At 38.3% G+C, this 12,446-nt stretch overlaps 1 protein-coding gene across 1 annotated transcript in view; it reads left to right on the top strand.

Moving 5' to 3' along the window:
• The window catches only part of LOC119572632 (transient receptor potential cation channel subfamily A member 1-like), a 33,218-nt gene extending 20,772 nt beyond the window's left edge, over positions 1-12,446 (top strand). The window contains exons 8-22 of the mRNA XM_037919737.1: positions 942-1,114; positions 1,311-1,423; positions 1,872-2,038; positions 2,496-2,665; positions 3,401-3,545; positions 4,635-4,742; positions 5,601-5,852; positions 6,260-6,367; positions 6,998-7,161; positions 7,612-7,738; positions 8,451-8,604; positions 9,294-9,415; positions 10,069-10,237; positions 10,746-10,873; positions 12,106-12,446. Coding sequence (XP_037775665.1) covers positions 942-1,114; positions 1,311-1,423; positions 1,872-2,038; positions 2,496-2,665; positions 3,401-3,545; positions 4,635-4,742; positions 5,601-5,852; positions 6,260-6,367; positions 6,998-7,161; positions 7,612-7,738; positions 8,451-8,604; positions 9,294-9,415; positions 10,069-10,237; positions 10,746-10,873; positions 12,106-12,243 — 2,238 coding nt within the window. The 3' untranslated portion in view covers positions 12,244-12,446. The remainder of the gene's footprint in view (positions 1-941; positions 1,115-1,310; positions 1,424-1,871; positions 2,039-2,495; positions 2,666-3,400; positions 3,546-4,634; positions 4,743-5,600; positions 5,853-6,259; positions 6,368-6,997; positions 7,162-7,611; positions 7,739-8,450; positions 8,605-9,293; positions 9,416-10,068; positions 10,238-10,745; positions 10,874-12,105) is intronic.

The following is a 12,446-nucleotide window of genomic DNA, read 5'->3' as shown; positions in this document are numbered from 1 at the left end:
CTGGTATCATTATTGGTGCTATTAGTATTGTTGATATTATTATTATCATTATTATCATTATGTAGTAATGGTAGTAGAAGTATCATTTTTAGTACTATTACTGTTATTATTATTATTATGACTATTATTATTATATCATCATTATTATCATTACCATTACTAGTATAATTATTAATATCATTATCATCATTATCATATAATTATTATCATCATCATAATTATAATCGTTACTGTTATCATTATCCCTATCATTATTATCATCATTATTGCATACATGTAGAGAATTATTAGACAGGTAGATGGACAGATAGAATGATAGATATACAGAAGTACATATAAATAGATACACAGAGAGATACATAAAGACAAAGAGAAATAGATAGGTAATGTAATAGATAGATGAATGGAAGAACCAGAGCAGTGGATGTACAGACGGACAGATAGATGGACAAAATAGAAAAATATAGATGAAGTAAAAAGACAGGAAGGTTTACATGAACGTAAATAAAATAAAATTAAATCAAATAGAAAGATAAGAAGGCATACATAAACAGATAAATAGATGTAAATAAAATGAAATAAAACACAAGGAAAGCACACATAAACATAAACATATGGAGATAAAATTTTGAATAAATATATAGATGTAAATAAAATAAAATAAAAAGACAGGGGGACATATGTAAACGGATAAATAGATGTAGATAAAGTAAAATGAAATTAAAAGTACAGAAAGGCATATATATAAACAGATAAATAGATGTAGTTAAAATGTGAAACAAATTAAACATACGGAAAGGCATACATAAATAGATATATAAATAAGATCAAATGAAATAAGATAAAACAAAATAAAATAGAAATACAGAAAGGCGTACATAACGGCTAAGCAGACGTCGCTCGAGCAGACAGCCCGCACATAACCCCCTGCGTTCCGCCAGAGCACAAGCAGCATTACGATGATGCTGAACGAACAGGACTCGATGGGCTGGTCCCCCCTGCATTACGCCTCCCGCAGCGGCCACATCTGCTCCCTGTCGTCGCTCCTGCAGCTCGGGGCCAGCGTCAGGACCAAGGACAAGAGGAACGAGAGTCCTCTGCACTTCGCTGCCAAGTAGGAGTTTTTTTGTTTTCTTTTCTTTTCTTTTTGAAGGCGGGAGGGGGGATGTAAGAGGGATTCTGGTTGTATTTTAATCATAAAATCGTATGTGAGTGCATTTTTATATATGTGTATATGTGTGCGCATGTGTGTGTGTATGTATGCAAGCGTGTGGGTATAGGTACAGTGACTCTCCCTGCGTCTCGCCCAGGTACGGCCGCTACAACACCGTCCGCCAACTCGTGGAGTCCAAGTCGGGCTTCCTGATCCTGAACGAGTGCAACGACGAAGGCAAAACTGCGCTTCATATCGCCAGTGAAGAAGGTTCGGTTTTCCTTCGTTTCCATAACTGAAGATGGATTAGTGTTAGAGGGCAGTAGGTATAGGGTATTCATAATGACCGTATTAAATGGGAAACGCTGTGGAATTCAAATTAACCTACTGTTAGTGTTTTTCGCATTAACCATTCAGTGTGTCTGAGTGTCTTTGTGTGTGTGGGTCTCTCTCACTCACTCCCTCCCTGCCTCCCTCTCACCCTCTCTCCCTCTGCCTCACCCACCCACCCATCCTTCCACCCCCTCCCACCCTCTCTCCGTCCCACCCACCTTCCCACCCTCCCTCCTTCCCTCCTTCCCTCCTTCCCTTTCACCTTTCCATCTCTCTCCCTCCCTCCCAAACACCCACCCACCCACATTCTCCTTCCCTTATTAGCATTATTATCATTATCATATGATTATTATATGATAATAACACAACCACCCTCCCTCTCCAGGCCACACCCGCGTCGTCCAGCTGCTGTTGAGCAAGGGCGCCCTGCTACACCGGGACCACCACGGCAGGACACCGCTACACTTGGCTGCTCTCGGGGGACACAGGGACACCATCAGCGCCATCCTCACCATCCACAGCCACACGCTCGACCAGACGGATAAGGAGGGGGTCAGGCGGATTAGTGCTTTGCCTTTCTTTTCTTTTTTTTTTTTTTTTTTTTCTTTTTTTTTTTTTTCTTTTTTTGTGGTGTTACATGTTTTTATTAATGTTATTATTATTTTATTATTATATTGTTATTTTTTATTTATTATTATTATTGTCATTATTATTGTTGTTATTATTGTTATCATTATCATTATTATTAACATTATTACTATTATTATTATTATTATTATTATTATTATTATTATTATTATTATTAATATCATTATCATCACCATTATTCATATTGTTATCATCATCATATTTTTCATTCACCCAGAACTGATAAACTACATCAACGTATGTACATCTATACGCCTTTTTATAGCAAATGTTATTCATTTACTCAATATTTTTTTTATTATTCATTCACTCAATTATTCACTTATTTACCTATTAACTGATTAATCTGTTTCCTCCACAGAACACGGCCCTCCACGTGGCTGTGCGAGCCAACAAACCGGAGACGGTCAGTCAGCTGATGAGCCTCAACTGCAAATTTCTCGAGAACATTTCCTCTTGCAAGCCGATTGACATTGCAATTCAATACAAGCTCTCTGAGTCTGCTTTGGCTCTTGTTACTCACGATAGAGGGTGAGGAGGATAGGAGATGCAGATGGATGATGTTGAGAGTGGATGGAGAGATAGGTGTGGATAGAATTGGAAGGTGGATGTAGATAGCAGATGGATTGGTGTAGATAGTTGATGGGTAGATAGATGTAGATAGAGATTTCGATAGACTTTCGATAGAATTTCGATAAATGTAGATAGACATTTAGAAAAAAAAAAATCGGAATTGTGTTGATAGAGGTTAGTAAATAGATGATGTAGCATATATGCCCTTTTTTCCTTATAGGGTGAAGTGAGTTATTTTGCGAGTAGATTAAAATATGTAGATTCCTATGTTTTCTCATATTACTGTGTAATGAATAGGGGCGTTCTTTTGACTATGAGGTATTTTATTTCATATTTATATTTTTAAAAAATATGTAAATACTGATAGATTTCTATATTATTGAATATTTAGTGTGAGATTAGTTATTTTATAATTAGATTAAGATATATACTTTAAAATAGACATTTCCACAACATATTGAAAAATAAGTTTTCGTTATAGCAAGTAAATATCAATATTTTCTACTATTACGCTACATATAAACCTTTTCCTTCCTTATCGAGATTAAGAAGTATGCATTTTTTTTCCCAGAATAAGAAGTATGCATTTTTCCCTGAATTTTCGATTTTTTTCCCTTTTTTTCCCCTTTTTCTTTTACTCCTCGATTTTCTTATTATCTTATTCTACTTTCTCGATTTTTTTTCCCTGGTCAGCCCCACCGAGGTGTTGGGAACGTCAAGCAAGATTCACGGTTGCATATGCATGGCCCTGATTCGCACGCTGCCCAAGGTGTTCGAGTCCGTTCTGTACCAAGCCATCGTCAAGGCGGATGTCAAGGAGCAGGCGAGGGACTTCTATGTGAGTGCCTCCTCCGCCTCCGCCTCCTGCTTTTTCTTCTTTTCTTCTTTTTCTTCTTTTGCTTTTTCTTTTTCTTTTTCATTTTCTTCTTCTTTTTTTTTATTATTCTTTTTCTTTTTCTTCTTTTTCTTCTTTCTTTTTCTTTTTATTCTTTTTATTTTTATTCTTTTTATTTTTTGTTCTTTTTTCTTCTTTTTTCTTCTTTTTCTTCTTCTTTTCCTTTTTTCTACATTTTCTTTTTCTTTTTCTTCTTCTAAGGATGATTATATGGAAAAAAACAGAAACGTGTGTAGAAAAAAAGACACTGGATTTTAGAATATAACACGAAGCAAATTTGTGAAGAAAATGAGGTGCAATAAAAAAAATGTGGTCGCTTCTATCTTAACTAAGATAGATGATATTGCATAATCAACTGCTGAATTTATTTACTATTTACTTGATGCTTCCCTTACAAGTAAGATTAAGGACTGTAATAGTGAAATGATTTTTGACTACATTTAAACATATTTCTCTCCTCTTTTCTTCTTTTTCTCTCTTTCTTTCTTTCATTTTGTCTCTCTCTTCTCGTCTTCCTCCATCTCCCCTTCCCTCCTCCTTCTCCTCCTCCTCCTCCTCTCCTCCTCCTCCTCCTCCTCCTCCTCCTCCTCCTCCTCCTCCATCCTTCCTTCCCTCCTTCTTTCTCTTCTCCTCCTCCTCTTCCTCTTCTTCCCTCCATCTTCCCTCCTCCCTCTTCCTTCTCCCTTTCTTCCTCCTTCCTCCCCCTCCCCTTCTCCTTCTTCCTTCTACCACCCTCCCTTATCCCTCCTTCCTCCCCCTCTTCCCCTCCTTCATCTTCCTAACCCCCCCCCCTCTCCTTCCTCCTTTTCTTTCTTTCTTCCCCTCTCCTCCTCCTCCTCCTTCCCCCCTCTCCTCCTCCTTCTTCTCTCTCTCCCTTCCCCTCCCCCTCCCCCTCCCTGTCTCCCTCCTCTCTTCCTCCTTTCCGCCCTCCCCATCTCCCTCCCCTCTCTCTCTCTCTCCCTCTCCTCTCCTCCCCTCTCCTCTCTCCCCCTCCCCCCTCTCCTCCCTCTCCTCCCCCTCCTTCCCCCACAGATCAAGTACAACTTCTACCCCCTGCAACTCACCCCGGAGCAACTCGACGCCGAGAAGATCAAGCAGAAGAATCCCAAATTTCGTCCCGAGCCTCTGTACGCCTGCAACGTAGGTCCTTCCTCGGCGGCGCCTGGCCCTTGCCCTCGTTCTTCAGGGGTTGTTGTTGTTTATTGTTATTGTTGTTATCATTATTTATATTGTTATTATAGAGTGAATAGAGTGCTTATTAGATAGTTTGCTTGTTGAATAGTGTGCTTGTTAGATAGTTTGCTCGTTAGATAGTTTGCTTGTTGAATAGTGTGCTTGTTAATCGTTTCTCGTTAGATAGTTTGCTCGGTAGATAGTTTGCTTGTTAGATCGTTTGCTCGTTAGATAGTTTGCTTTTTGAATAGTGTGCTTGTTAGATCGTTTGCTCGTTAGATAGTTTGCTTGTTAGATAGTTTGCTTGTTGAATAGTGTGCTTGTTAGATCGTTTGCTCGTTAGATAGTTTGCTCGTTAGATCGTTTGCTTGTTGAATAGTGTGCTTGTTAGATCGTTTGCTCGTTAGATCGTTTGCTTGTTGAATAGTGTTGTCATTAGATTGCTTGATTAATTGGTTGCTTAGCTGTTGAGTGAATTGCTTGTTTTTTTTATCTTATTGCTTTATCGATTGTGTAGGGTTGCTTGCTTATTGGACTGACTGCAGATTTGCATGGCTGGTTCGATAGGATGGCTTGCATGTTGGCCTCCCTGCTTGTTTTTATTACGTGTTAGATTGCTTGCTTTTAGAATGGCTTGTTCATTTGCTTACTTTCCTATTGCTTGCTTGTCCGATTCACAGCTAGTGTCATGGCCATGAAGGCAATGTTTTTTTTTTAATTACATAACATTCTTTTTTTTAAAATCTTAAGTGAAAGGACTCTTGTTTAATTCATTTATTTCCTCAGAAACCCTTGCCACCACTTCCCTCCACTTCCTCCCAACAGGCGATGGTGGAGTCCGGTCGAGTGGAGCTGCTGATGCATCCACTGACCCAGAAGTTCCTCGAGATGAAGTGGCAGGCGTATGGCAAGTACATCCACCTGTCAAACCTCTTCGTGTATCTCGTGTTCCTGGCGCTGGTGACGATCTTCGCCGTCGGGGTCCTCGGGCAGCAGAGCTTTGTCATGTCGAACATCACGAGGTTTCCTGTGGACAACATGTCCGATTTCACGACGTCGGAGCAGTTTCAGTTGCATGTAAGTTTGATGGGGTTGAGGGAGTGAGGGGTGGGGGGTGGGAGGGAGGGATTGGTGGGTTTTGCTGTGTGCTGGGTGGTCGTTATTTGTGGTGTAGGCTTATGCCTTTTTTTCTCTCTTTCTTTCTTTCTTTCATGCAAAAACTAATCAGTATCTTATAATCAAGACCGAATAATAATATCATTTTATGATTTTGATATTGGCCGATGTTGTTTTTAATTGGGTGTATTGCATGGAAAAGCTATGCTGTTATCCTATGAGAAAAAAGTAAATGAAAGCATATAATTAAAACTCAATATTAATCACATGTAAAAAAAATATATATACTGATAACGAAGTTAACACCAATTACAATGTCCAAACCTCCACTACATGAACAAACAAACTCAAAAACACTTTTTACACAGATCGAAGACACACCTGGCTGGATGTACTGCATGGCCATCGGAATAACTGCGTTTGCCGTGATGAGCATGATGAAAGAGGCATTCCAGATATACTACCATCGGCTAAAGGTACCTCACGATATACTGAACTCGGAATATGTCCCCGGGATCTTTAACCCTAGCTTAGTCACTCTTTAAGAAAATTTGTGGGTAATAAAGAGTATTTGATATTTGTCTGTAGATTACTGTTGTTTTGTTTTAGTTTTAATTCGAGTAGTTAAGAGGCTGTACAAGACTTTACACATGCTTTGTATTGTCGGATAATCAATTTATATGAAGTAATTCTGTAATATGCTTAAAGGTGCCTGAGTTTTAAATTAGGATTAACTAGTATTTGAAGAAAGAAAAGATAATTCACCTTCTTCCACTGGATATAATAATTAGTAGAAGAAAATTAAGTTGTAATGAAATAAAGGGGACTGATTCTGAAGAAAAAGATAAGAATGAATTAAAAAAAATAGTGGTTTTAAAAACAAGATTGAAATTTAATGGATTTACTCATTACTCGAAGAAAGAACAAATCCAAAAAAAATAAAAAAACAATAAAACAATAAAAAGAAAACGCACTGAAGAAAAAAACACGATAAAAAATAGAATAGTCCATAATTATCCGAAAAGGCATTAACACAAACAAAACACACACACAAAACTAACCAAATAAATGAATAATAAACCCCATTCTCCAACCCTTCCCGACAGTACCTGGCAGAGCCCATCAACTTCGTGGAATGGACGATGTACCTGGCGTCGATCTGCATGGTGATGCCCGTGTTCCTGGGCGCCACGTGGCACAACCAGCAGTACAACTCGGCCGCTCTTGCCGTCTTCTGCTCGTGGTTCATTCTGCTCATTTACTTTCAAAGGTGATTGGCAAAGGCTGCGGTTACTGTTGATTTTACTAGGATAATAAATATTATTGTTATGCTTATAATATTGATGATGATGATGATGATAATGATAATAATAATAACAGTAAAGGTAATAATAATAATGATATTGTTATTGTTATCATATTTGTTAGTGTCATCATTATCATTATTATTGTTAATATTATCATTATTATTATTATTAGTTTATCACATCCATAGTTATTATTATTATTGTCGACTATACGTGTTTGACGCTTAGAAAACGAAACGGCATTGGTTCTTCGAAGCCACGACACAAGATTCATTGCTCGCAGATTGCACAGGAACCATTTGTCTGTATTCCTCTAGTACACTTACAACCTTTTCATTTTTTTATTTTTTTAGCAGAATATAACTATTCCTCCGTATTTATTTATCTATGAATTTCTCACCATCTTTTCCCAGATTTGACCGGATTGGGATATACATCGTGATGTTCCTCGAGATCCTGAACACACTCATAAATGTTCTTCTTGTGTTCTCTGTTCTTATCGTCGCCTTTGGACTTGCCTTCTATATCCTGATGTCACATGTAAGTTTGTTTGTTTGTTTGTTTGTTTTTCAGATAATTTGACTGTTGACAATTCTTTGGAAATACAGTAGATTAATTCACAATTACAGATACGTACTTTTTTTTTTACTTTTAACTGTAGTGCAGGATTAAATTGGGTGATTGGTATTAAAGACCATTGATTTACGTACAAATTTTTCCTCTGGGTTTCGTGATCTGAAAATCCCACAAGAAAATAAATATATCCATTGAGATAATTGGAACGCAAACCAACGAAGAGAAGAGCATTAAAGCTCACGAATATACCGAAGGCTTTTTCGCTGCACTGATTCTCCAGGACAAGAAGGAGCAATAGAGCGAAAAGACCCTTTAGTCGTGTTTTCTTGTTCTAAATTTCGTTGTTTTATGAATAATTTGCTAAGCGAGAAGACTGCGCAGAGTTCGTTACGTTTAGCCAAAGGGTGAAACACACGAGATAATATAGACATTATGTATATTTTATGTGCCTTGTTAATAAAAAAAAAAATCATTTAGTCAGTTTATAGTGGCAAACGATTAAAAAATAATAATAATAATACCATAGTACAAAATATAAACCAAATTCAAATCCAATCCCGCGCCTCCTGACGTCGGACCAATCCACCACGCCCCTCTCCCTCTCTTCTTCATTCCATTCTGACCCACTCCCTCCTTTTCTCCCCCCCCTCCCCGCCCATTCCCATCGTCACCAAAGGGAGGCCAGCTCTCCTTCTCGAACGTGCCGATGTCCATGCTCCACACCTTCTCCATGATGCTCGGCGAGGTCGACTTCCTGACCATCTTCGTGTACCCCTTCTACCACGAGAGCACGCGCGGGGACAGCCTCCTCTTCCCCCGCACCACCTTCGGTTGGGGCCGCTGCGCTGCTGTTGGCTGACCGCTTGCGCGGCTTGCGTTTGCTGTCTTGATGGATCGGTGTAGCTTTTAATCTTGTTTATGGATTGGTTGGCTTTGCTTTTTTTCTTGTTTATGGATTGGTTGGTTTTGCTTTTTTTCTTGTTTATGGATTGGTTGGTTTTGCTTTTTATTTATTGTTGTTTATTGTTTACTGGTTGACTTACTGTTTTAGGTTTATTGTTTATTGTTTTTATTGTCTATGGATTATTTTTATTGTTTATTGATTAATTGGTTTAATTTTTTATTGTTTATGGAGTATTCATTCACTTTTTTTATTTGCTTATTGTTTGTTGATTAGTAGATTTACTTTTTTTATCGTGTGATATTGAGTGTCATCGTAGGTAGTACAGTGAGATGTATCCTGAGTATATCGTTTTTTATCATATATATAAATGTACACACGCACACACATACATACACACGCACACACACACACACACACACACACACACACACACACACACACACACACACACACACACACACACACACACACACACACACACACACACACACACACACATCCAAGTTACTGAAAACAATCTTATAATCATATATATAAATGATTGTATATAAGTACACATATCCCGAAAATACACAACTAACACGCGCCCCTTTCCCAAATTACTTACTTCTGCAGCCCTTCTGGTCATCTTCATGATCCTGATGCCAATCCTGCTCATGAATCTCCTCATCGGTCTGGCTGTTGGGGACATCGAGAGTGTGAGGAAGAACGCGCAGCTGAAGAGGATCGCCATGCAGGTTTGTGTGTGTGGGAGGGGGGATATGTGTGTGTGTGTTGTGTGTGTGTGTGTGTGTGTGTGTGTGTGTGTGTGTGTGTGTGTGTGTGTGTGTCTGTGTCTGTGTGTGTGTGTGTGTGCATGACTGCATTTCCCTTGGTTTTTCTTTTAGATAGATGGAGTGATGGGTATGGAGAGATTGATAGATAGATTTGTAGACTGACAGATCGATATATATACAAATACGCATACACAGATGTACACATACACATACATACAAACATACATATAGATAGACTCAGATACATGATAGATACATAAATAGATACATAATTTGATAGATACCGATATACAGATAGGTAGGTAGGTAAATAGCCAAACGAAGATAAATAAGTTTACTGAAAAGTCAGGAAAACATAGACAACCAACCAAATGAGCAAACAAACAAAAGAAGAACGTGAGAGAGAGAGAGAGAGAGAGAGAGAGAGAGAGAGAGAGAGAGAGAGAGAGAGAGAGAGAGAGAGAGAGAGAGAGAGAGGCGGAGAGAGAGAGAGAGAGAGAGAGAGAGAGAGAGAGAGAGAGAGAAGAGAGAGAGAGAGAGGGGGGGGGGAGGGAGAAAAAAAAAAAGAAGAAAAAAAAACTTTCGCACATGCCTTTCATTCTCCCAACCCCAAGGTCGAAATGCACACGGAACTGGAGAACAAACTCCCAGAAATGATCATCCGGCGAGTGAACAAGAGTGAGCTGGTGATCTACCCGAACTGCAGGAAAGGAACGCACCTGGTGAACAGGATCCTCAGCGCCTTCAACTTCGCGTGTCCTTTTAGCGACAGGAAAGGAGCAGGTAAGTTGTGCGGGAGGGAATTCGCGATTCGAGATTTTTTTTTTTTTTTGAGTCCGTGTTTTTTTTTTTTTTTTTTTTTTTTTTTTCTTTTTTTTATTACCGGATACATTTTTGTTATTATTATCATTATTATTATTACTATTACTATTGTTATTCCTGTTACTATTACTGTTATTATCATTATTGTTATTATCGATATGATCATTTGTTGTAGTAGTAGTAGTAGCATAATTATTATTGTTATTATCATTATTATTGTTGCTGTTATTATAATTATTACTGTTATTACTATTACTATTACTATTACTATTACAATTGTTAGTGTTGTTATTATCATTTATCCATTTAATATCCGAGAGACAAAAAGAGGGGGAGGCAGACAGGGAGAGAGACACAGAAACAGACAGAAAGAAAGAAGGGAAGACAAAATAAACAAACAAAACAAAACAGAAAAAAATCAAAGCACGCCCACTCACCCCCCCCCCCCTCCTCCTTTCCTCCCGCGCAGAGCTCGAGTCCGCAGACTGCTCGGGCGACGACTACCTGTGGGAGGAGCTGGAGGAGCAGAGGAGGCGGCTGAGGGATATTTCGGCGGTCCTCGACACCCAGACCAAGCTCCTGCGCCTCATCATGCAGGTAAGGCCCTCGCTTTGTCATCGGGTCGTTGCTGGCTTTGTTATCATTATCGTCGTTATCGGTATCGTCGGTATCGTTATCATCATCATCATCATCATCATCATCATTTTTTCCATTACTTCTGTGAAAATCACCACGGTATACAATCCTTCTAATTAAACCTTTGTTTTACACAAGCACCATAATCATCACCATCTTCATTATCATCACCACCATCATCATCATTGTTACGTATGTGGCCTATCGTTATCCAAACAAACAAACTGCACCTCAACATATAGATAAACTCAAGGTATTTTTAAGCAGGTAGTCCCATGCCATCTTCAAGAAAATCCTAACTGGCAACTTCTGAGCTAAGCCCCACCTCATCACCTTTATTTATTGCAAATATGTTTTTTTTTCTTTCTTTCTTTCTTTTTCTCTTTTTTCTTTTGTTATTACTGAACCATTTTCAAAGAAAATGCTCTGCAAAAATACTTACCATAAAATATTGCAGAAGTTGTTGGAGTCAAGAAAGGGGGCGGAGCTAATGACGTCACCATTTTTATATCAGATATAGCTAGAGGCATAATTATCTGTTTAATTTGCTCGCTAATATTATAATTATCAGAAGCCTAACTAAAATTCCCCTCTTTTACTAATGATAACGAGGAGTTCCTTGCCATTAACACCCGTCAGAATACTCTAGGAAAAATCACTTTAATATATTGGTTAATATGCTGAATGGATGTGCAGCTGCCTGGTTATGTATTCCTTGGATAAACTGATGCATTTCTATTGTTTATATCATTTGCAAAATTGGAGACCAATGCAGGTCAAGATATGCATCATTCATTTTTCCTTTTCTTTTTTTTATCCATTTTTTCCTTTCTCTCATGCGTATGTGTCAGTGTCTGTGTGTGTGCGTAGGTGCGTAATAGATAAGTAGATAGATGGATATCTAGATAAACAGAAACAGAGATAGACAGGCGAACAGATATATAGAGAGCCATATATATATATATATATATATATATATATATATATATATATATATATACATATATATATAGAAAGATAGATCGATAGATAGATAGATATAGATATGATATAGACACAGATAAAAAGAAGTAGTCAGATGACGAAAAAGACGGACGTCTATATTCACAAATTATCAAATAAAGTCAAATGAATAAATAAATGAATAAATAACAATCATCATTATCACTTCCTTCCTTTCAAAACAAAACAAGAAAATGGAAATCAGAAGTGAGGCCGATGACGTGGACGAGGGAGTGAATCTGGAGGACATCATGAAGCCATTTCCCAACCGCAAGTTCGCCCCGTCGTCAGCTTCCACCAGGCGCGCCATCTTGTACAGGAAGGAGTGAAACAGAGACGCAGAGGGAGGCGTGACTGCGCGGGGGAAAACTTGATCTTATATTTATTTGTCTTTTTTTTTTCTTTCGAAGAGAGATGTCGAAGAATGTGAGGAGAAATGCGATTTTTTTTTTTCTGTTTTTATTCGAAGAAGGAAATATGGGAGAATTTGAATTAGTTCTGTACGATCGACAATAAAAGTTGGTAAATTTAA

This window comes from Penaeus monodon, chromosome 4, assembly GCF_015228065.2.
Source record: "Penaeus monodon isolate SGIC_2016 chromosome 4, NSTDA_Pmon_1, whole genome shotgun sequence".
NCBI classification, from domain to species: Eukaryota; Metazoa; Arthropoda; class Malacostraca; order Decapoda; family Penaeidae; genus Penaeus; species Penaeus monodon.
This window is presented reverse-complemented; position numbering and strand designations above follow the sequence as displayed.